Source organism: Hippopotamus amphibius, chromosome 4 (genome assembly GCF_030028045.1).
Source record: "Hippopotamus amphibius kiboko isolate mHipAmp2 chromosome 4, mHipAmp2.hap2, whole genome shotgun sequence".
NCBI lineage: Eukaryota > Metazoa > Chordata > Mammalia > Artiodactyla > Hippopotamidae > Hippopotamus > Hippopotamus amphibius.
Window position 1 is genome coordinate 75,319,503 of NC_080189.1, and position 24,968 is coordinate 75,344,470.

At 47.0% G+C, this 24,968-nt stretch overlaps 2 protein-coding genes across 22 annotated transcripts in view; one reads left to right on the forward strand and one right to left on the reverse strand.

Annotated features, from left to right (window-relative positions):
* Nucleotides 1-477: 477 nt before the first annotated feature.
* On the reverse strand, nt 478-24,278 carry LOC130852135 (ubiquitin-conjugating enzyme E2 D4). Of its 16 annotated transcripts, none has more exons than XM_057732863.1 (11): nt 23,683-23,865; nt 18,062-18,182; nt 14,729-14,792; nt 14,366-14,576; nt 13,337-13,479; nt 11,028-11,059; nt 10,855-10,932; nt 7,708-7,813; nt 5,268-5,361; nt 3,750-3,791; nt 2,881-3,369 (listed from the first exon to the last, which is right to left on the reverse strand). In XM_057732863.1, exons 6-11 carry the CDS (start codon nt 11,034-11,036, stop codon nt 3,147-3,149), a joined length of 552 nt encoding a protein of 183 aa, XP_057588846.1. In that variant the 5' UTR covers nt 11,037-11,059; nt 13,337-13,479; nt 14,366-14,576; nt 14,729-14,792; nt 18,062-18,182; nt 23,683-23,865; the 3' UTR covers nt 2,881-3,146. The 16 variants fall into 16 exon arrangements, with proteins under 16 accessions (XP_057588850.1, XP_057588851.1, XP_057588846.1 ...); XM_057732857.1 differs by lacking the exon at nt 13,337-13,479 and adding an exon at nt 15,063-15,243; XM_057732855.1 differs by lacking the exons at nt 13,337-13,479; nt 23,683-23,865 and adding an exon at nt 24,136-24,249.
* The window catches only part of URGCP (upregulator of cell proliferation), a 92,435-nt gene continuing 91,500 nt past the window's right edge, over nt 24,034-24,968 (forward strand). For 4 of the 6 annotated variants that reach the window (XM_057732847.1, XM_057732846.1, XM_057732848.1 and 1 more), the window contains exon 1: nt 24,287-24,580. The gene's annotated coding sequence lies outside the window, so the exon portion shown is untranslated. Of the gene's footprint in view, nt 24,581-24,968 lie in introns of all 6 variants that reach the window. The other 2 variants (XM_057732851.1, XM_057732850.1) reach the window with 2 other exon arrangements.

The window sequence follows — 24,968 nt, forward strand, 5'->3', positions numbered from 1 at the left end:
GTTTTGTTTTTAACAAAATCTCTCTGGCAACAGAATAGAAACCCTGGTAGTGGTCATGATGACTTGAGGGGTGAGTGTGCCTGCTTGCGTGGCACCAGACTTCTGTCTTGGGGGCACTGGTGAGATAGGCTGGGACCTGGGATCCGGAACCCTTTACTGGAGTGCTTGCACCTGGACAAACATCTCCTTGAGCAACAGAATGCAAAGAAACTGTAAGGGACTAAAAATAACTGCATTCATGTGCAGGTGGGGTCAATTATGAACAATAAGATAGAAAAAGGCCAAAACCCAACTGCCAATTCTGAGGTGCCCAGAGCAAAAGCAGGGTCCTGTGTGTGATCCCTGCATGCAGCACCACCAATGGGGTGGGCACACCACCCAAGCCACCCCTCCAGCCTGACCCACCCACCTGCCCTCACCCTCACCCCCTTCAAGGGACCAGCTCACCCCCACCCCCTCAGGGATAGAGTAAGGGCACCTGTTACTTGTTCTCACTCTGCAGCTCAAGTCCCAGTAAAGCCTTGCCTGTATTTCTTGTCTGGTCTCTCATCAATTTCTATTGATTACATAGTCCAAGGACTCAGGTTGGTAACACCAGTAAGCCATCCTCCACTTCTCAGAGGACCAGCTTTCATGGCTATATCTTTTTAAAATAAATTTATTTATTTACTTTTTGGCTGCGTAGGGTCTTTGTTGCTGTGCATTGGCTTTTTCTAGTTGTGGTGAGCGAGGGCTACTCTTCTTTGTGGTGTGTGTGCTTCTCCTTGTGGTGGCTCCTCTTGTGGAACACGGGCTCTAGGTGCATGTGCTTCAGTAGTTGCAGCATGTGGGCTCAATAGTTGTGGCTCACGGGCTCCAAGGCACAAGCCCAGTAGTTGTGGCGTACGGGCTTAATTGCTCGGTGGCATGTGGGCTCTTCCCGGACCGGGGATTGAACCCATGTCCCCTGCATTGGTAGGCGGATTCTTAACCTCTGGCCACCAAGGAAGTCCCTCATGGCTAGATCTAATCCCCATCCAACCCTTACCCAGTGCTGCCAGGGAGGAAGCATGTGTCACAGCGAGAAGAGCTGGAGGAACAGAGGCACAGAAGGGAGGGCAGGCAAGGGTGGGAGTGACGAGTGGCCCATGTTGCTCTCAAGGATTTCCCTGCCTCTGCCAGGACAGGCCTCAGGCTAGCAGTTCTGCAGACCAGTCCCATAAGCAACTCTCTAGAACTTCAGGAGACTTTTTCCTGAATTTCAGAGACAGAAACCTGCCTGTCCTTGAGCATGTGCAGTCAGGTGGTGTGGGATCCCACGGTGCTGACACACAGCTCAGCTGTGAGCTGCCAGGCCTGTTGGACATTGGTGTTCTGGTGTTTTAATCCCTTGTTGGGAGATTTTGACCCTTTGCCATATTCTTGGAACTCCCGGGTCTTCCTGTAGCCTGACAGAGGATCAAGATCTCAGCCCCCGCCAGCAAACTGAGACACTTTGGGACTGAGTTAAATCAGTTGTTCATGCTAGAGCAACTGCTTAAGATCACACACCTCCCTGATATCTCTGGTCCACAGAGAATTCTGCAGTTAGCTTTTTAGATCTGGTGTCCACTTACTGGCCTGGGATTCGCCTTGGAAACACGATATCTGTATCCGTGGGTTACACGGGAGCTGCCTGCACCAGAGTACATTTTTAAACCTAAGATGCCTGTCCTTTGGGCTGACCTGAGCCCTGGAAGGCAGGAAAAGCAAGTTTCCCAGGGGGAGCGAGTCCAGGGAATTTGCCAGGGACAGGCCTGGGGAGCATCACTGTGGTGGCCTGTCCAAGGGGTCTGGTAGGTACAGAGTGCAACTCAAGTTAGCAAAGAGGGAATGGTAATTTATACTGGGGATCCCAAAGGGATAATTTTACTTCTACTGTGTATCTCCAATGGAGAGAGCAGGCTTGGGGACATTTTGACTGGACTGAGAAAATTCATCAGCTTCTTGGGAGTCATAAGTTATTACACTTGAAAGGCTGAAACACTGCACCCACTGTCTCAACACCAAATTGGGCCTGGAGATTCCTTCTGTGAGCCTCTGACTTGTCTCTGAAATTTGATTCTGCCTTCCCGTGCTTTGTCACATTTGGTTCAAGGAGCACTGTGACCCCTGTCTGAAGTGGCAGAGCCATGTGATGACAGTGTTCCCAGGGGACACCTAAGTTTGTCACTTTGTTTAAGTAAAGACCAAAGGGATAGCAAAGAGACAAAAGGGCGACCCTCACCATGGTAGGAGGCAGGGAATGGGGCCCATGGAACACAAAAAGCAGCCTTGTTGTAGTAACAGAGGATCCTAAATGGGGACCCCCATAAAGTCAATGCAAACCGGGCTCAGACTGCTGCCTGCTTTGCTAAGGAAGTGCTGGTGACTAATCTCAGCACTGTCACTGGGAACCAAGAGCATTGAACTGAAGCTGTGCTACAATGTGGGAGCAGATCAACCTCCTGTGCTCACCGACTGGTGATCCCCAGGGGCAAGGCCTGCAGGCTTCCTTCCAAACTCCACAGGCCTGGCCATTTGGTTGCAGAATTTTAGTGTTTCTCCAACCCCTGGTCCAACTCACCCAAACATTTTTTTCATACGGCTGTTCTGGGAGTGGACCAACTTTGAAACCCACTTAAGAAAGACTAGGCCAAACTTGACTTTAGAGATTTGAAGTCCCTCAATTTTCCTCCCTCTCTCTGGAGGTTTAATTAGAATAATCTCTTTCCTCCCCTTCTTCTCACTAACCTAATCTCGAACCTCTGGACTCTTAAAATGTGCTGCATCAGAAACTTAAGAGAGGAGGCCAGTTACCCAACAGACTACCTGTTAAAAGTTTCCATATCTTCTGTTCTGCCTGGAAAAAAAAAGAGACTTAAATGTCAGTTATCATTTAGGGTTATGAGTGAATTACATTTTTATTTACATTTAACAGTCCCCCCCCCGCAACCCCCGTGTCTGGTCAGTGAATGGCTCACACTTAGACTTCATGTAGGCTCTGAGCAGGAGGAGGCAGGGGTGGTGAAAAACCTCATTGGATAGAAAAGCATAACCCAAATCTTTCCAGGTTTCATAACCTTGCTCTTGCTTCTAAAAGGACAGTCACCTCTCATAGCATGTTATGTACTTTATATCCCAACATTCTATTTACTGCTTCTCGGTGTGAGGGGAGAGGGGCAGCGTGTGGCACTGCCAAGGAAGACTGGTGGGAGCTGTGGGGCGAGGCCTCCACTTCCCAGTGACACTGTTCCCAGTTCCCAGGAACTCCTGGGATGAGTTGAGACTTCTCGGGATGTGGTCTGCAGCAGACAGGATGTGAGGAAAGCTGGCCCGCTCTGCCCTGGGCACCCAGGCTGGCACTGAGTTCTAAAAGGCAAAGAGCACGTGGTCAGGGACCAGGCTGAGGCCCCTGTGGGGCACCATGGTGAGCGATGCCACCTGAGTGAGGCTGGGCAGGGGAGGTGCATGGGTCCTCCCAGGAGGTGAGCAGTGAGTCGGGGTGGAGGGACCGATTCCAAGGTAGGCAGGAAGGCTGCAGATCATAACAGTGACTACTGATCTGGCGTCAAAGACATGACGCTGTCAAAACCACGATGGCTGAGAGTGGTACCAACGTGCTGTGGTTGGAGAAACTGCGCAACCAGTGTTTATTTGCAGAAGAGATGATGCTCTGTGAGTAGCTCAGCCAGCAGCTCAGCTCAGCTTCTCTTGGACAATGTCTCCCGCAAAACCTCAGAGGCACTTACATAGCATATTTCTGTGTCCACTCTCTCGCTAGTCTGTTGTACCTGAAAGAAAAAAGCAGAGGGGGTGACACCCTCATTCATGATGGTCACTTCTTTTCAATGCAGTGTAGAGAACAGAACTGATACGGGGGAAATGCCACTGCTTCTGGTCAGATACCTAGGACTGATGAATGAATGAAATAAAGACCGCCTGGAGCAAGAACATGTCACTCGTGGCAAGAAACCCCTAGCTTGGTGAGTCCTGATGGTTCTTCACGACTATCTGCTGCAGAAGATTTAACAGTGCAACAAACCTCCTCCCTCCCTCTCTCCTATCCTACAACATGGATGCATGTGGATCAGAAAGAGATACACAGAGGTCAGCCTGGAACAGTCCCTGGCTGTCCAGCACAGGGGCTCCAGGAATCTGGCCACCAGACTGTGAGTCGGTGCCACCCTCGGCAGCACAGAGCAGGTCTGCTGCCCATTGAGAGCCTGGGCATTTATCCTCATTACTGTAATGAGGTCTGGTGCCAGAACACTGTGAAAGAGATCTGTGGTCAGAGGAGGAGAGGAAAAAAACCACTTTTGATATATCTAAAATATATCATGATAAGTGTTGAAATACAGAAATAAGTACAGATTAAAATCTAGTCAATTAAAAATCACTTTGTCATACCGGAAAACTCAAATGAGGGAAAAAATGAGCTTTATAAAGGTTTCAAGAAATATGTGTTGCAAAAACCATATTCTACTCTAATCTCTTCAGACAGAAGAGAATTAATAAATTAAAAGACCCACTGGTGAGTTCTTTAAAAGCCAGCAATTCCACCCTCCCCACCCTGCCCCTGCCCCAAAGCTGCTCACAGGGCCAGCACTGATGCCTGGGCCCCTGCCATGCCCGGCCCCTTTTCACAGTGCTATCAACGCTCAGAGGTTATCACACAGTGAAGATGAGTCCCTGTACTTGCCTCAGACATCTGGCTATATGGGTCAGAATTCTACAGTTCTGAGTCTGGTAATCAGCGTTTAAACGGAGAGTTGGCCATGAGGGTCTGTCAGTAAAAGAAGAACACACTGCTCACTTAGCCTCAGTCAGCAAACTGACCACAGCAGCATTTCCCACCTCAACCGACCTTGGCCTCACTCAGGCATGTCCGAGCAGACAGCCCTTATCTTGTGTCAGAAACCTTATAATTTAATCCGGAATTTTCTTGCTGTCGGATTCTTCAGAGTCCATTGTTGGCTGACCACTGACTTTGTTGGCCTCAAGGGCAGGTGTGGCAATAGTATTTTAGGGTTCAGTTGTGGCAGCTGATGAGCTATCCAGGAGGGTGAACTGCTTTTATCTCCTCCTTCCTCCTTAGAGTCAAAGGACGTGTTAGTGAGAGAGGCAGGAGTCCAAGCCAGGGGCTCGGCATGGGCTGGAGGATGTCCATGGGAACCTTGTTGGCCTGGAAGCATCAGCTCAGGGCTGGGTATTGCTGGGAGCTGCCTGGAGCAGCTGAGGCCCAAAGGCAATCCAAAGAGGACGCGTACTTCTCTCTGTCGGCCTTGTAGGTGTGGGCTATCTCTGGCACCAGAGGGTCGTCTGGGTTGGGGTCGCAGAGCAGGGAACAGATGGATAAGAGAACTGGGAAGAAAAGAAACAGTTGGTCAGCTGCAGCCACAAGGCTTTCAGGTCACTGCGGGTCTGGTGAGCCCCGCAACTCGAACTCTCTGTTGACAGAGCAATTACCTTCCCTTCAACATCCCACCTAAATTATTCTGATGCCCCAATAGTCATGAACATACTCGCTTTGCCCATCTATCTGTTGGACAGCAATTTTACCCTAATGTGTCCCAGGCACATCTGCTCTGGGGCACTTCCAGCCCTCATTCTCTGCTCTCGAAAGCTCTGTCTTTGGCTCCATGCCATGTATGTTTGTTGTTTGGTCCCAGGGGCCCTGTTTATTTTTTTTCAATATAAATTTACTTATTTATTTATTGGCTGAGTTGGGTCTTTGCTGCTGCACTTGAGCTTTCTCTAGTTGTGGTGAGTGGGGGCTACTCTTCTTTGCAGTGCATGGGCTTCTCCTTGTGGTGGCTTCTCTTGTTACGGAGCACAGGCCCTAGACACGTTGGCTTCAGTAGTTGTGGCACATGGGCTCAATAGTTGTGGCTTGCAGGCTCTAGAGCACAGGCTTAGAGCAGTAGTTGTAGCACATGGGCTTAGTTGCTCAGTGGCATGCGGGATCTTCCTGGACCAGGGCTCAAACCCACGTCCCCTGCATTGGCAGGCGGATTCTTTACCACTGAGGAACCGCAGAAGTCCCCCTGTTCTCTATTAAAGAAACCAAAACTCAGAAGATTCTGATGACTTGTCCGAGGTCACAGACTTGGAACACCCAGCAAATGGATAAAAAGGTGATTCTGAACCAGATTTGTGTGACTGCCAAGCAAATGCCCACTGCCCTGCCCTGCACTCTCAGTCCTGCTCTGGACCTGTGAGGACCCTCCCACCAGAGCTGTGGTAAGGGGCTGAGGGAGTCATGCTGCTGGGATTGTTAGGGTCTCAGGCTAAATGCACTGTCATTCCTGGATTTGCTCTGGAACCCTCTGCACAACCCTAAATTAGTATCATCGCTTCAGTGAATCCATCCAAGTCCTGACTGTAGTTTCGCAAAGGTAAGCTACAGATGGGAGGGATGGTTTGTCTTTTTAAAGCTATTCAACTTCCCTGCTGTTCTGAGCAAAGAGGCCATGTCAGGAGAGGGCTGGTGTCCTTCTTCCTTCCACATGCAAGTGCCCACTCCTGGCCACTCCGATTTCCTCTCCCTTCTTTGACCCCCATACCCAAAGGCACGCTGAAGCCAGGAGACTGCAATGGCCCTTCCTCCTAGTTCTTCTCCCTGGCTTGGGCAGTGGGGTGTGGTTCAGCTCAGAGAGGAGTGGGCTCCTGGGTGTGGAGTTGTCTCCTGGATGTGTGAGTGCTGGAGTCAGCTCTGCCTCCAAAGGGACAGCACTGCCATATGGGGGTGGGTAGTCTTCCCTCTGGATTCACCATGCAGAGACTTTAAAAGCCTGCCCCAGGGACTTCCCTGGTGGTCCAGGGGTAAAGAATCTGTCTTCCAATGCAGATTGATCCCTGGTCAGGGAACTGAGATCCCACATGCCACGGGGCAACTAAGCCCACACACCACAACTAGTGAAAAGAAAACCCGCATGCCACAACTAGAGAGAAGCCCGTGTGCTGCAACTAAGACCTGACACAGCCATTAAAAAAAAAAAAAGCCCTCCTCTGCCAGCTGCCCTGATGCCTTGCGGCCACCGTCTGCTGCCTAAAGCTCCGCCACGTGCACTGCCCCCCCGTTCCACTCTCTGCTTGTTTTGTGGGCTCTGAGACTCTGTTCCTCTCAGGTTGCTTTTTCCACCATTTCACTCACTCCACTGACAGGTTACTCACACCATCGATGTTCAAGTCTCAGTGTACACAGCCTATGTTAGTTGGAAAAGAATATCTGCATTCCTTAAGCCCAGTTTTGACTGGTTTCTTCAGCCTCATCCAGAGACCTGAGCTCAAAGCACAACTGCAAGGCCCCGGGGGCAGGCCCTATGTCTTCTTCCTTCAGGGCTCATTCACAACCCACGTTGGGTAAATGAATAAGCGAGGTAATGGAGAAGGCAATGTAATATTTGCCTTTCTTACTTTTAGATAAAAAGTATAAATAGGATCAATATTTTCTTCTTGCACCCATGTGACAATCTGGCTGAAGCACCCCACAGCAACTGATCCACATGGACACAGCAGGGGTGGGGAAAGTGCCAGCTTGGACTCCTCCCACCCTGGGCTACGACCATGGGCTATGGGAAGCTGCCTGCTCTCCATGAGCCTGCATTTCCTCCCAGGAGTGTGGTGGTAGAAACACTGCTGTGAGAGTGACAGGCACGAGACAGGTGCTTGAAGCGTCAGAGCCTGGCGCACGTGTCTACCTTTTACCTTTTGACACCGTCAGTGCTGGAGACCACTGGGACCGCAGGATGTCGAGGCAGATGCTGCCGTTGCTGTTGATGTTGGGGTGATAAATTTTGGTTGTGAAAGCAACCTGCAGAGATGAGAGACCCTCAAGTCAGACAGACCTGAGGGACATTCTAGACAGTATCCACCTGGAAAATGAACCCAGTAAGGCGGAAGTGACCGCTGCTGGGCCATACCTGGCCTTGCACAATCCTGGGTGAGCTGGGCCCCCACCCCAAGCCTGAACAGGAAACAGGAGGGGGTACCTGGAGGAGGAGTCCCCCAACCTATTCCCTGCTGGGTACTTGAGCTGGACATGGCGACTGACAACATCTCCCCCAAAGCAATGTGTTCTGAGGGGTAGATAATGAGAAGGGCAGTGGCAAGGACTTGGAAGTCTTCTTTTTTTTTCTTTTTTCTTTATATGATTACATTTATGATAGTTGATTTAAAAAAACACACAAATGGGAGGAAGTCTTCTTGAATAATGGAGTGTTTAAGCTGGATAGTGGACACATGGACACCCATTATATTATTATCGACAATATTCTGCATGCCCAAAATCGTTTATAATAAAATAGTGGGTTTGTTTTTTTTTTTAAACAACTTACTTCAGAATATGTGGAGAGGAAGGCTGTGTGTATGTGAGGCTTATCATCTATTACCAAATGATTTTTTCCAGGAAGGGTCAAACCTCCAAAGCATCTCAGGCACTAAGTATTTGCCTTATTCTTCAATATATCCTATAAAGAAGATCATGCAATCTTGCCAGTTTCCCCCACAATCAGGAAATTCTTGCCAAAACATCAGTCTACTTTCTTATTCTCCTGTGGAGAGGAGATTTTAAAAAGACAGAAACACTCTCTTCCATTGTGAAAGATAAAACTTTTCAGCGCACACCTCTCCTTGTTAAAATAACCCCAACTCACAGGGCTTACTTTAGTCTTTTAATAACAGGCACTATTTTCACTTTGTCCTTGGGCAATCAGGAATCCTGAAAATGCCCAACAGACAAACAGGACTACATCCTATCTGTTTATTTTAAGAAAGATCATCAGCAGCTTACATGCTAATGAAAGAGATAAGATGGAAAATGACTAGTTTACAAAACACTGCAGCATCTCTCAACAGGGAAAGGGAAGAGTAGGGTAGATTCAAGACCATGAAACGCACTTTTTCAACCAAACCCCCTGGAATGACAGTCATACTCAACAGAGTTATTTTAGCAACTGTCCCTCTCTGCTCAGCATACCCCAGTCTCCCCTGCTAAACGTTGGCAAGGTCTCCAGAATTCTAACCACACTCAACCATGATCTAAAATACGGAGGCACCAGATGGCCTCTGGTGGCAATGACCAGAAAGAGCTGCAGCTAGGGAGCCCAGAGGGGCTTCTTTTTATGTGCACACAGAGGTTAAGGGTCTGATTCCAACTGAGCCATCGAGTCAACCTCAGGGCAGTAATACACATCACAAACCCTGAGACAGGGGACCCTGACACAGACTCAAGACTTCTGCATAGGTCTTGCTAAAATGCAAAACATTAGTTCACCCTGAGAAAACATCACACAAAACCCAAATGAGGGACCTCTGACAATGTAACTGATCAATATGTCTCAAGAGCATCAACGTCATGAAAGACCAGGGGAAATGGAGGCACTGCTCCATACTGTGGAGATATAGGAGAACAGACAATAAATACAGGGCAGGGTCCTCGAACACAAGGGTGACAGCAGTGAAAACTGGTAAAAAAGTAAGGCTGTCAGTTTAGTTCAGAGCATTGTGGCCAACACTGATTGCCTGGATTTCGATACTTGTACTATAGTAATGGAAGATGTTGACTTCAGGGAAAGCTGCACAAGGGATATATGGAAACCCTGTACTACTTTTGCAATTTTTCTCTAAGCCTAAGTTAATTCAAAATAAAAAGTTGAAAGAAAAATAGGCTGACACATCTGGGTTCAAGTCCCACCCTCCACTATGAGCCATGCCATTTTCAGGAAATGACGTGCCCATTCAAAGCCTCAGTTTCCTCATTCACAACCAGAATTCACAATTTTATTTTAGAAATGAGAATAAAAATATATACTGGTGTATGAAGAAAAACCCTGGAGGAATGTATATAGGCTGTTCGGTGTGATCTTGTCTGGGAATAGGTTTATAAGGAGACTGATTTCCACCTGCATACTAGTTCTTCAAATGTTCTAACTTGAAAATAACCAACTTTCATCAATTTTCCAATCAGAAAAATAAACACATGCTAAAAGTGATGTGAATCACATATGCATCCCTGCCGTGTGACCACATCTGACCTGCAGCCTGGCCTGTGGGCTCCACCTTGGAACACCCCAGAATCTGCCTCTTCTCCCTGCCCTCATGTCACCTGCCTGCCTTCACAACCATCCTCTCTCACCACAGCAGAGCCGTCGACCCCACGCCATGGGCCACCCCTCTGGCCTCCTCCCACCCCCAGTTCCCTGTGACCCTTCCCATGCTCAGGGCGATCCCCCTGCCACCCGTCCTCACTGTGCTGTCCCACTTTCCTGCTCTGTGCTTCTCCTCAGCAAGGCCCAGCTCTCATACTAAACATCTCCTGCACAGGACTGTGAGTCTCCTGAGGGCAGGACTCCTCTGGGTGCGGGAAGGAGGTGACTTGCCAGGGTCCTAGACCAGCGTCTCTCCACCTGCGGACATTCAGGGCCATCCCGTGCCGTTCAGGGCACTGAGCAGCATTCCTGGCCCCCACCCGCTAGATGCTGGAAGCAATCCTTTCCCCCCTGCCACCTCAGGTTTTAACTACCACAAATATCCCAGGACACGGCCCCATGTCGCTGAGACAGGGGCTGAGAAGCCCTGTCCTAGTCTGAAAGGGACTGCAGAGAAGGGGATTGGAGCCTCAGACGTGTCCCAGCTCAGCCACCCCCCAAGGAGCGCCCCTGAAACCACGGCTTCAGGCGGAAGCCCTCACCACAGCAGCCCTTGCTCACAAGAGGAATGGATTCTGAAAGCTCAGAGTTTAATTCCTGGGAGGTTGTACCCATGATGGTGGGGGAGGGTCCTCGGGAGAAGCCCCAGGTGCAGCTTTCTGTACCAGTGACTTCATCACAGGCTGTCCCTGTCCCCTGTCCTCACCTTTGGGGGCTTGAAAGGATAATCTGTAGGAAAGTGGATGGTCAGGAAGAAAACGCCTCCTTGGTAAGGACTGTCATTCTGGAGGATGAGACACCGAAAGCAGATTAGTGCATTTGCAAGGGCGCACAGCGCAACGCGCGAAGCGAGGGGTGCGCTCAGCAGCTGCTACCTACCGGGCCCATGATGGTGGCCTGCCAGTGGAACACTGCAAGACAAGAGAGAGACGGGAACGTGAGACTCCCCAACAAACATGTCTCTCCACCAAAAAGGAGCTGCCCTGTTCAGAGGGTGCCATTCACACAAGCCTGCCCTCCCTTCTGACACCAAACGCCCCTGCAGGGAGTTCTGTAATTTGATTGGACTCCAGACTCATGAAAGACTGTCGTGCTCACAGCTCCGGTTTATCACAGGGAAAGGCTACAGATCAACATCGGATGAGGGAAGAGCTCACGGGGAAAGTCCAGGAGGGGCCCAAATGCAGAGCTTCCACTGTCCTCTTCCTGGAGTCCCGGCACTGATGTGTGACAACGCACAGAATACTGCCCGCAGGGAGACTCACCTGTGGCTCAGTGTACAGAGTTTTTACTGGGGCTCCATCACGGAAGCAGGACGGACTAGTGGACTACCCACGAGGCTGATCTAAGTCTCCAGTTCCTCCAGCAATGACCCAAACCTTAAACCACAGGGTTGGTCTATCTAGTGTGGCCAGCCCCCACCCTAACTCACATTCTTTGTGAGGGTCAAAGCCTTTGGGTGAACAGACAGTCCTATCAGGCAGGACATGTTAGAGATCATCTCCCAGAGGCTAGGGACAAAGGCCAGATCTTTTAAGGACAAAATTAAATTCCTTACTCCCCAGGTGCCAGGAAACCACAGTTCAGTCTTCTCTTGCATAGAATTCAGCCTTAGGTGGGCTTCAGCACTTTCCACATTACTTTTATGACTCTCTCTTCTCTTTAGTTCTTCATGGTTCACTCTGAAGTCCTCTCCAAAGGGTCTCTTTCCGGAGTCCATTGATGCCCGTGACCTGGGGGCTTCAACGCGGCCACTCTCCATCTGTGTCCTCTCACATATGCCCCAAGCAGTGGCCTACGCTCCACAGATGAGGTGACAGAGCCAAGAGCAGCCCCTCTTGTTCTTCCCTCCCAGGTCCCCACCCTTGTGGTCAGGCCAGGCTCCCTCCTCAGGGGGTTAGAGCCTCTCTTGCTGCACATCATGCCTGCTGCTCTCTCTGGAGTCTCAGGCTACTTTTATCACTGTACCCAAGCCTAGTAAAGCTCCAGTACACTCGGCAAGGCTGGCCTAGAGTGGGCCAGTGACTCACTCCCAAAGCTCCCAGGACGGTTTACTCCAGTCTTTGTGGAAAGCACCTACCTGCCCACCCAAGTGGGCTGCTGAGAGCATCTGAAGGGTCTGTTATTCTCTAGGGAATTCTGTCTTATGGATCCATGATGGGTGTGGAATTAGCCCAAGGTTTCAGACCTAGTCCTGTACTGGGTTCCCTGCCACCTGTTCGAACATCTCACAGACTCTACCCTTGACAGCAGGATAGGAAATTGCCAAGGCACGAGGAGGGGGAGCAAGTGAAGGGACCAAAGGAGAGGTTTCCCAAACCCCTAGATGTATCCAAAGACAGTCAAAGTGGCCCTTGACCTTTTTTAAAAGTTTCAAGAAATGCTGCTGAAGAGAACACCTTTACCTAAAATAAGGCTGCCTGAGCTAATGGAAGTGACACTTCTTTTCCTTTTGACTGCCTTTATTCCAACTCAAGCTAATCATTAGCTGGTAGGTATACCTTTGCCTAATCATAATATACAATAGAATTCCTTATTAAATAAGTGTTTTTGATAATTAACATATTAGAGAATAGGAGCCCCTGGGGAGGAGTAGATAGTATGAATGGCGTCTTCTGGCAAACAGGTTGGGACCTTATAGGCCCATTTACTTTAACCCCTGAGGTCTGCTTAGGGACTGAGCAGGGGCTTAGGGGTACAGTCAGAAGAGAAGGCCCCAAAAGAGAGAGGAAGAGAAAGGAAATTGCAGAGGGATGCTGGAAAGGGGCTGCTTGCCATAGGGCAGGCATGAAATAGCCCCAAAAGGTTAGCTAGTTTCCAAGGATGTACAAACCTCTTCAAAACTCAGGTACTGAGTACAGAGGGTGGCTGGCCTCTTGGATAAGGACAGCTGCTTCCCAGCACAAGGCTGCAGTGAAGGGTGAGAGTGCGTGGGGTGCGGAGAAGCACCGAAGAGCACCTTTAGAAAGCTGAGGCTGAATCAGCACCAGTCCAATCTTACCAGTGTCCCTAGTTTACATTATCTTAAGCAACAGGTAAGAGGGGAAAATATGTTACCAAGACCGGGACGCTTGGAAGGACAACACAGATTGGGGAACAATCAGGTGACGCCACCCTTGTTTGTTAACTCTCCATATGCAATGGGGAACATTTCTGTTTTGCTCTAAAAAAATTATTTAAACTCTCACATAAAGCTTGTGGAATCCTCCATTTTCAGTGGCTCTGTGTGGCCTATCTTCAGCTCCTCCAAGCCTCAGCCCACAGGACATGCAGGGACACACACATGTGACACCACTTCCTCTTTTATTCCAGCTCTGTGAAATTTGTGTTTCTTGTATTTTAACATAATGAAACAAGTTTTAAAAAATGCATCATAAAATATGTCATCTTAGCCACTGTGAAGTGTACAAGTCAGTGGCATTAAGTGCACTCACAATGTTGTGCAACCACCATCATTAACCATTTCTAAAACTTTTTCATCACTCCAAACAGAAATTCTGTACCACAAAATAATCCCCCATTTCTACCTCCCCTCAGCTTCTATGAACCTCTACCCTACTTTCTGTCTCTATGAATTTGCCTTGTCTAGATAGTTCATATAAATAGAATCATACAGTATCTGTCCTTTTGTTTCTGGCTTATTTCACATGGTGTATTTTCAAGGTTCATCCACATTGTAGCATGTGTCAGAACTTCATCCCTTTTTATGGCTAAATAATACGCTATTGTGTGTGTATATATATACATACACACACACAAACAACACTTTGTGTATTCGTGTGTCTGTTGATGGGCACTTGGGCACCTCTGGGGGACTGTAAATAATGCTACAATGAACACTGGTGTACAAGTCCTGTTTGAGCCCCTGTTTTTAATTCTTCGGTGTCCTTGAAGGGCAACCACCCCACTTTTACACAGTTTCTCCATTCCCGACCTACTTTTCCTTCAGCTGCAGCTACTGCAGCCTCACAGTAAAGGATAAGTGTCCCAGAACCTAAGACACTCAGAAAGTGGAGGTGAAGTGGGAGAGCAGAGTACAGATTTGGGAAACCCAAGTGTTGGGGAGCTTGGCCTATGGCCAGTCGGCTATAGCGGGTGGCAGAGGGCTGGCCAGTGCTGCTCCTTCAGTCTCCCCTGGGGAAGAGCAGGAGTGGGAGAAAAGAACTGCCCCTCCCCTTTGCAGAAGCAAGGAGCCAGCCCCCCTGCCCCTCACCAACCCTCCAGTTCTGCCCCCAAGTGCAACAGCAGCAGGTCCTCCGTGATTAGCCTCGTGATCATTTTTACACCAACATCCCAAGTTTGAGTTGGTCAGAAGCACTTTGCAGAAACCAATGGGCCTCAGGACAAGATGGCTTTCTTGTGCCCCAGTGGAGGGAGATGGTGATTTCTGGCAGCATCTCGACCAGCCCATGTATGAACTCTATGCATCTAATGAAAAATTCACAAACAAATGAGGGGAAAACAGTGATAGGTTTTCTTTAAAAACAAAACAAGAAAACAAACCAAAAACTGAGGGGCTGATAAATGTGGGGGTCTGGATTGCAAGGCCCCTGGGATTTGGAGCCCTGAGAGGTACTTACAATCATCTCCCACAGGTCCCGCGGAGCACTGGGCAGGAGGGTCCCTTTGCAAGTCAGTTAGTTCCTGAAACACAAGACAGTGAGCTCAGAGCTGGTGTGTGAACTAGGGATGCTGCTCTACACCCCACACCTCTTGGCCAGAAGTGCATTCTCCTGGCAGGAGGGGGCTCCCAGACCTCAGGAAGGGGGGGGCCTGGCTAATGAAAACAAGTGCTCTGCAATGCCCTTGAAAACAGGTGTCTGCTCATGACTGTGAAGATACGTGGGAAGAAGGTATTATCATTTCCATTTAATAAGTTAGAAAATTGACATGTAAAGATGTTAAGTTACTTACCCAAGGTCACAGAGCTGGAAGAGGCAGGGCCCCATCACCCACTCAGGCAGAGAAGGACAGGGGGTGGGTTTTAGCTCTGGGTTCCTGAATGGAAGCGCTGAGCCCAGAGGAGGTGCCCAATTAAGAAGAGGGCTCCTGTATTTCAATCTCCGCCCTACCTACCACTGGTTGTATGGGAGTCCTAAGGCCCCAAGTGGGAGAAGAATGACATGCGAGTCAGCCTAGCACAGCTATCCCATGTACCAATGGGGGTAACAGGAATTACATCATAACTAGAATCTTTAATGGGATACCAACTTGTGGACACAATCCCCAAAAGTTATCCTAGCCCAGCATGAGCCTCAAGGCCTAAGATTTTGGGCAGTGACTCAAACTCGAGCTTGCATGTACTAGAATGTTTCCTAATACTCCCCACTCTCCCCAGATTCCAGATCTGGGTAAACTTCTTGGGGTTTCCAGAGAGGTTCTAAAGAGAAGGAAGGGGGCACAAGTAATGATCCATCAGGTGGTAGGGAAACTCCTCAGGGGATGGCAAACCCAAGAGTCTGGGGCACATGCACGAAGTTTAAACCTGGCTGTACACATTCTTCCTTACCTGAACTATGCCTGAAACTGAGCTCATCCACAAAGACCCTCCTAAGCCCACCATATAATCTCTGGGCAGGCTGATCGTTCTAGAAATCCCCACATCTCTGGCCATCTTGTACTTATCCCACCTATGCACAAATATAATTGGCCATGGTGGGAATCTTTATATCACAGAAGCCAGCAAGTGCTACCAATCAGGGCCATGTTTCATCCCAGAAGGTTGGTTTTTAAACACCTACTAGTATATCACTGGTCAGTTCTTAGCTAGTATCTAATGCATTTAAATAGGTTGCACTTCGTAAGCACTCAACACTCAGCATTACTAGTTGTCAAAATAGAAATGAACTTGGGGAACAACTAAGGTCATGAGGGGACCAGAGGACATGCTCAAAAACTGCACTATGGTACAGAAACCTACGCAGAACCTCTGCAGTAGATTGTTTATACTCTCTGCAGTGCTGTATGAATAAATGAGCTCTGTGATAGGGCTGTTAAGGCAAGTCCTGGAGAAACCATATGAGCAGTCAGGGGCAGGAAAAGTTAGCAGTACTGGTCATTTCTCCCCAGCTCACCAGGTTTCTCCACACCTCTAGGCGTCTGCATGGGCTGTTCCCTGCCCCTAGAAGGGTGTGCTGAGTGGTTACTAAGAGTTGATGATTCCTGAAGGCCCAGAAGTGGGTCTCAATAGACAGACTCCAACCAGTACCAAGGAGTTTCAAATGCTAACTGGCATTTCAAGGAAGAATAGTGTGATTTGAAAGAAACTAATCCACTAACATATTGCATTCCTGTGCTTTCCCAGTGGAGGCTAGAAGACCAGGTCTGAGTCCCACTCTGTCACTGGGCAAATAACTTTGACCTCTTTGGGCCTCAGTATAATTATCTGTTGAGTTATAATTATAACACGTGCCGGCCAGCTGGCCAGCACTAACGTTTGGCTATAATTCTGTAATGTGTATAATGTACACAAGTATACCCAGTAAAGAATTGAGGATGACAGTGCATAGAGGATGTAGTCATTAGCATTATAAAAAGAATGAGGAATGAATAGAAATATCTAGTACTGAAAGAATACAGAAGAAACTAATAACACTGATCATACTCTGGGAGAGGAACTGGATGGCTGGGGACAGGAGTGAATGGGAGACTTTTCCCTGTAGACCCTTTTATATTTTTCGATTTTTGAACCATGGGAATTTATTACCTATTCAATAAACACATAAATAATTTATTTTATAAATTGTAAAGGACTAAGGAGGTTAAAATTGTGTAATAATATTGTTATAAATAACACTGATGCTAAAAGTGAGTCCTGAAATGGGAAAAGGTTAAAGCACAGCAGATTGCCAGAGGAAAATAGTTAAGCAAACCACTCAATTCTAGTACACACTCAACTCTTTCACTGTGTTTCATTCAATCCAAGATCTCATTCAATGTAAGACAATCTGATATACAACTAAGAAAGAAAACACACTGGCAATTAAACTAAAACCAAATGCATTCTTTTTTTTCCCCCATTCCTGATTGGATAGTCTTTTATTGTTGAGTTGTAAGAATTTTTACAAATTCTGGATACATGTCCCTTTTCAGATATTTGACAAATATTTTCCTTCATTCTGCAGGTTGTGTTCTTGCTATCTTTCAAAAAAATTCTTTTTAATTGAAGTATAGTTAATTTACAATGTTGTGTTACTTTTGGGTGTACAACAAAGTGATTCAGTTATACATATACATATATTTTTTCTTTTTCAGATTTTCCATTATAGGTTATTACAAGATATTGAATATAGTTCCCTGTGCTATACAGGAGGTCCTTATTGTTTACTTTATAGTGTGTACCTGTTAAACCCAAACTCCTAATTTATCACCCCCCCTCTTCCCCTTTGGTAACCATAAGTTTTTTTTCTATGTCTATGAGTCTATTTCTGTTTTGTAAATAAGTTCATTTGTATCATTCAAAAAAAAATTCCACATATAAGTGATATCATATGACAGGGGTCTCCAACCCCTGGGCCACAAACCAGTACCAGTCCGCGGCCTGTTAGGCACTGGACCGCATAGCAGGAGGTGAGTGGCAGGTGAGCAAGCGAAGCTTCATCTGCTGCTCCCCAGCGCCCCCTATTACTCACATTACCGCCTGAACCATCCCCCCGACTCGACACCCCCACCCACATCTGTGGAAAAATTGTCTTCCGTGAAACTAGTCCCAGGTGCCAAAGAGGTTGGGGACTGCTGTCATATGATATTCTTTACACTCAAAACTTTTAATTTTATTTTAAAACTAAGCTTTAAGCTCACTTGGGCAAATGTTTTTGTTTTTAAATCACTCATGAATACCAGAAAAATAAAAAAAAAGGAAAACCACGTGAAATAAATAAATTGGTTCTTCCCGTTTAGAGTCCAATACTAACCCTGGGTCATGGATGTCCTCACGATCATCCTCTGTGCCTTCCAGACAATGGTGATGTGGCAATTCTTAAACAGTCCTCCACTACGTTTCTGGAGTTTTCTTCCAAGCCACTGATACCCATTCTGCAAAGGCCCACAATACACAATCTCTTTGCACAAACCTCGGCAAATAAAGGTAAACCAGCCTCACTGACTTGAGGGTACATGGTATCTTCCTTTCTGTGGTCTATGAAGCATTTGGTTAGCCTGGCATGGAAATAAAGAACTGCAGTCCTTTATCCAACAACATTTATTCCATTAATATAAAATTTATTCCCCACTATTCTGTTTCTGCACCTGTATTCACAAAAGCTTTTATTTTCAGTGTTAAATCATAGTATCTTTTTGAAAACTTTTTTTTTTTTTTTTGCCACATGGGCTTAGTTACTCCGTGGCATGTGGGATCTTCCTGGAGCTGGGATCGAACCCATGACCTCTGCATCGGCAGGCGGATTCTTAACCACTGCACCACCTAGGAAGCCCCCTTGAAGACATTTTTAAAGCAGTTAAACTCAACACACCAACAATGCACTTAACCTCAATATACACTGCTGTGACATGGCTTTCACATACAAATGGTGCCAACCAAGTTACAACTGCTGCCAGGCTGACAGCGATATTAAGCAGCATTCCAATTTCAGAGATGTGAAAATGTAAAAAAATGTTCATCTTGGAGTAGATGAAATATGGTATTATGTATACTTTCCTGATTTCCCAAGTTCTCTCTAAAGAACAATGAACATTTGTAGCCAGGAAAAAGTTAAAACTTTTTTTAAAAAGTGAAATCAAGACTTACGCAATCATTAAAAATTATAGTTTCTAAACACTACAGAGTAACAGGAGTAAAAGTCATGAAACAAGATTAAGGAAAACGGGGGGGAAAAGGCAGAATATAAAATATGACATACCATGTGACTATGATAATCAGAAACACAGTGAAGAGACTGGAATGAAATCTTATCAAAGTGTTAACCACGATTATCTCATCAGAGGACTTTTCAAAAACTTGCATTTGGGGGTATTTTCCAAATTTTCTCTAAATGACATATTTTGCTTTAAAGAGCAAAAAATAATCATTAATGTAAACATAAATGTAAGGCTGCCACATAAATCCCTGTCCCTGTTGAAGACATTTACAAACGTTACACTGACACATATTCAGATTTTTAAAACGTGGGTCTTGATTAACTTAAGGAAATACTTTATCAATAAAGTAAAAGTTCATGTACAAATACTCAACTCTTTGGAAAAAACTTTTTAAAAAGGTATGAAGTTGGCTGGCAAGGGCTGTGGGATGGGAGCTAAGGGGCCAGCCAGTGCAAGGCCACCTCCTGATCAGGCCTCACACCGCTGCATCCACTCCCCTTCCTCTGTCCTGAAGAGCCCCTATTCGGTTCCAGTCCCTCAGCAGGGGCAGACTCACCCTCAGCTCCAGGCCTGAGAGTAGCTGCACCGCTTACCATCCACTGGTTCAAGAATGAGCATGTGAAATGATTCATAACAAGGGGCAAAAGGAGAAAAAAAATGATTTGCTGGGCTTTCTGAGAACTTTTGGAAGCCAACACCTTCCTGCCTCCCTGGGTATGTCCACTGGGCTCTAAGGCCCAAAGCTTCTCAGTCCAGAGAATTTCACACAAATAGAGCAGGAGCTCCAAAATAAATTCCAAAGTCCTATGGACCTCCAATTCTGTGAACAAGAGTGGCTGGGTCTCTGTTACTTGCAGCCAGGGCTTCCTAACTTGTCCCAGTGGTGCCTTCTGACCACTGTGGGCTTGACACATTTTTTATGTTGTGTTGTTTCTTCCAGGTCTTGATACAGAATTTGCAGGGCCCTTGAGTAAAACGAAAATGAAGGGTTTCTTGTTCAAAATTACTGAAATTTCAAGATGATGACTGCAGAGCATTAAACCAAGGGCATGGCCCTTCATAGCAAGGGGCCTTGTGAGACCGTATGAGTCACATACTGGTGAAGCCAGCTCTGGTTACTTCCTTTATTGGTTCCTACCAAAGTCAGTGGGAAGTTGTTGTATAACAAAGGGAGTCCAACTCGAGGATGGAAGATGCCTTAGAGGACTGGGGAGGGGAGGGTGGGGGGGGACTCGAGGGGGGCGGAGTCAAGGAAGGGAGGGAATACAGGGATATGTGTATAAAAACAGATGATTGAACTTGGTGTACCCCCCCAAAAATAATAATAATAAAAAAAAAACCCATAAAAAAAAAAAGAAAGTTCTCCCTGGCCTTGTGACCTCAATTATCTTTTATCTATGGTTGCCTCAAGGTCCAAACTTGTTTCTCCTAGTTCTCTTTATCATAAATCTAATCAGCCTACATGTTCAAACATGTAAGTTCAAACCTACACTCATCTCCCTCACCCTGCTCCGTCCTCAAAATGTCTGATTCCCCAGCATAGGCAATGACACTACCATCCACTCAGTTACCCATCTTGTGCACCTCCCTCTCTCACTTTCACCACATACTCTTTTTCAAGTCCTGTCAATTCTACCCCTCCCATGTCATGTAAGTACAGTTCTTGCCTTGGTATCCACTCCATGGACATTCACTTGGATGAAGCCTTTGCTGGACTTTCACAATACCCTCCACTCTCCCCTTATTCCAGTCTTTGGCCGACTCCAAGCCACATCAGAGCCAAAAGGCTCTTTTTACAACACAGATCTGTGCATGTCATTCACCCGTCTCAATGTCCTAGGATGACAGATGACGTCTCTCAGAGAATAATTTGCCAAAAACATTCCTTTCTGGAAAGCTGTTTATTAAAAAGGAGCCATACCCTTAGAGATCCTGCAATCCTACCTCTGGCAATCAGTCCTAAGCTCACCACACAATCATGCTTATCACAGCATTATTTACTTTATATAAAATTTAGAATATCAGTAGCAGTTAACTCATACTGAGCACCTGATATAGGCCAAGCATGTACTAAACATGTATCATCTAAATCTCAGAAAACACCTGGAAAACCATGTGGACACAGAGCCTGGGAATGATTAAGTGCCTTGCCCTCTGACATCCGCGTCCATGTGTTTATTCACTACAGGTGAATTAAATAAGTTACTGGCCATGCACTTATGGAATGCTAACGTTAAAAATTACAGTTATCAGAAAACTGCTAGCACTCATTGATGAGTTTAGTAAAGTAGCAGGATACAAAATTAATGCACAGAAATCTCTTGCATTCCTATACACTAACAACGGAAGAGCAGAAAGAGAAATTAAGGAAACTCTCCCATTCACCATTGCAACAAAAAGAATCAAATACCTAGGAATAAACCTGCCTAAGGAGGCAAAAGATCTGTATGCAGAAAACTTTAAGACATTGATGAAAGAAATCAAAGACGACACAAACAGATGGAGGGACATACCATGTTCCTGGATTGGAAGAATCAACATCGTGAAAATGACTGTACTACCCAAAGCAATTTACAGATTCAATGCAATCCTGATCAAATTACCAATGGCATTTTTCACAGAACTAGAGCAAGAAATCTTACGATTTGTATGGAAACGCAAAAGACCCCGAATAGCCAAAGCAATCTTGAGAAGGAAAAATGGAGTTGGTGGAATCAGGCTTCCTGACTTCAAACTATACTACAAGGCCATAGTGATCAAGACAGTATGGTACTGGCACAAAAATAGAAAGGATGATCAATGGAATAGAATAGAGAACTCAGAAGTAAGCCCATATGGGCACCTTATCTTTGACAAAGGAGGCACGAGTATACAATGGAAAAAAGACAGCCTCTTCAATAAGTGGTGCTGGGAAAATTGGACAGCAACATGTCAAAGAATGAAATTAGAACACTTCCTAACACCATACACAAAAATAAACTCCAAATGGATTAAAGACCTACATGTAAGGCCAGACACTATCAAACTCCTAGAGGAAAACATAGGCAGAACACTCTTTGACATACATCAAAGCAACATCCTTTTTGACCCACCTCATAGAATCATGGAAATAAAATCAAGAATAAACGAATGGGACCTCATGAAACTTAAAAGCTTTTGCACAGCAAAAGAAACCATAAACAAGACTAAAAGGCAACCCTCAGAATGGGAAAAAATAATTGCCTATGAAACAACAGACAAAGGATTAACCTCCAAAATATACAAGCAGCTCATGAAGCTTAATACCAAAAAAGCAAATAACCCAATCCACAAATGGGCAGAAGACCTAAATAGACATTTCTCCAAAGAAGACATACAGATGGCCAACAAACACATGAAAAGATGCTCAACATCACTCATCACCAGAGAAATGCAAGTCAAAGCCACAATGAGGTATCACCTCACACCGGTCAGAATGGCCATCATCACAAAGTCTGGAAACCACAAATGTTGGAGAGGGTGTGGAGAAAAGGGAACTCTCCTGCACTGTTGGTGGGACTGTAAGTTGGTACAGCCACTATGGAAAACAATTTGGAGGTTCCTTAAAAAACTACACATAGAACTACCATATGATCCAGTCATCCCACTCCTGGGCATATACCCAAAGAAAACCATAATCCCAAAAGAAACTTGTACCATAATGTTTATTGCAGCACTCTTTACAATAGCCAGGACATGGAAGCAACCTAAATGCCCATCAACAAATGAATGGATACAGAAGATGTGGCATATATATACAATGGAATATTACTCAGCTATAAAAAGGGATGAGATGGAGCTATATGTAATGAGGTGGATAGAACTACAATCTGTCATACAGAGTGAAGTAAGTCAGAAAGAGGACAAATATTGTATGCTAACTCACATATACGGAATCTAAAACTGGTACTGATGAACTCAGTGACAAGAACAAGGAAGCAGATACAGAGAATGGACTGGAGAACTCGAGGTATGGGAGGGGGCGGGGGGTGAAGGGGAAACTGAGAAGAAGCGAGAGAGTAGCACAGACATATATATACTACCAACTGTAAAATAGTCAGTGGGAAGTTGTTGTATAACAAAGGGAGTCCAACTCGAGGATGGAAGATGCCTTAGAGGACTGGGGCAGGGAGGGTGGGGGGGACTCGAGGGGAGGGCGTCAAGGAAGGGAGGGAATATGGGGATATGTGTATAAAAACAGTTGATTGAACCTGGTGTACCCCCCCAAAAAAAAAACAAAAAAAAAAGAAATATAATAGATATAGAAAAGTGCACAAATTTTAAGTATATAGTTCAGTTGTCGCAAATGAAAAAAAAAAAATTACAGTTATGGATATTATTTCACAACACGAAAAATGCCCACATTTAATGCTATATGAAAAAGTGGGATATAAAATTTAGTATAATTTTTTTAAAGTATATGGAAAAGACTGTTAGTAATTATGTTTGAATGTCAACAAATGCTAATATGGCAGAACTGAAAATACTTTATCTTTCTTCTACTGTTGTGCATTTCCCAAATTCCAATTAATATATTAAAAAAGTTATCCCAGGACTGCCCCTAAGGCCCACCCCAGTCCTGCCCACCCGCTCCCATCCCCTGCTCCAGCCGCGCTTAAACACCAGTCATCCTCTCCCCGCCCCAAGCCCAGCCACGTCGTCTCTCCCCGGCTGCGAACGCCTTGTCCCTTTTCCGTACCTGCAGAGTTCCTATTCATCCCTTAGGACCCACCTCCAACTTCGACTCCTCTGCTCAGTCCTCCAGACACCCCCACAAGAGCACGCCCCCCCTCCTCAAGGCCCGGCGCCGTCTCTCTGCCCAGGTGGCCCCCAGACAGGGGTCATGGCGCCGGAAGCGCGCAGCTCGCGGCAGGTGCCTCGGCTGAACACCCCGCCCCGCCGCCGCCGCCCCGCCGCCCCGCCGCCGCCGCCCCGCCCCGCGCGACGCTAGCCCCACGTGACGCCGCCCCGCCCCACGCACCGAGCGGTGCCCTTTTAAGGCCGGGCGGTCAGTGGTTCCGCCTCCCTCCCTGGCAGGTGTCACCGTGATCCGTGCCGTCTCAGCTGCCGTTCACCTGGCGGCCGCGGCGTCCCCGCCCGGGAATCGACGCTTCGGACTCGCAAGGAGCTCGAGGACCGGAGGGCTCCTTACCTTCTGGATCCGCTTCAGCGCCATCCTGTCCCCGCTGTTGGGGACGGGGGCGCCCGGCCCGGGGCTGCCAGAGGCGGCCCACTGCCGGCTCGGCCGCCGCGCAGCGCTGCAAGCTGGGAACGGCCGCCTGCGCGTGCGCGCCGCGGGGCACTGTGGGGCGGTGTTCCGCGTGCGGCGCGTCCCGGCGCGGGCGAGCGGAGCAGGCCTGGCGAAACGGAGCGGCCGCGTGGCCGGTTACCTCTCGCCTGCTTTCTGCCGCCCCGCGGGTCAGCGAGGGCCTGGGGAGGCCGGCGGAGAGGGGGGCGCTCGTTGGTTTAACAGGGAGTCGCCGAGCACACGGGAGGTGCCGCGGCCGTGCCCTCTAACCCCCCCCCCCCCACCTCCTGTGTTCCATCCCAGGCTGTCATACTCCTGAAAGTAGTGGTTCTGCTTTGAACTTAATTCTGTAAGTATTCCTACCCTTTCATGTATTATGTGTCAAATATGTTACAGCTCTTCCCATAGAAATACAGGTAGTAGAGCTTTATATGCAGTGAGCTTGGAGATATGCATTTCCAGTAATGCTTAAGTTGATTTTGATGCACTGCCAAGGGTGAGAACCACGGCCTTAAACTGTGCATATCTGAACTTAACTTTTGTCTTCTTCCCCCCTTTTTCCAAGGTCTGACAGGCATCTAGGTCAGAGCTTTTGGGTTAGGAACAATTAGTGTGTCACGAAGTCAGTTTAATGGGTTGCAACCAATGTATATTTTTTTAGTGAAATAAAATAGAATACAAAATCTCAGTGCATTTTGCATAATAAAGGTGAGAATTGTGGAAGTTCTAGTGTGTGT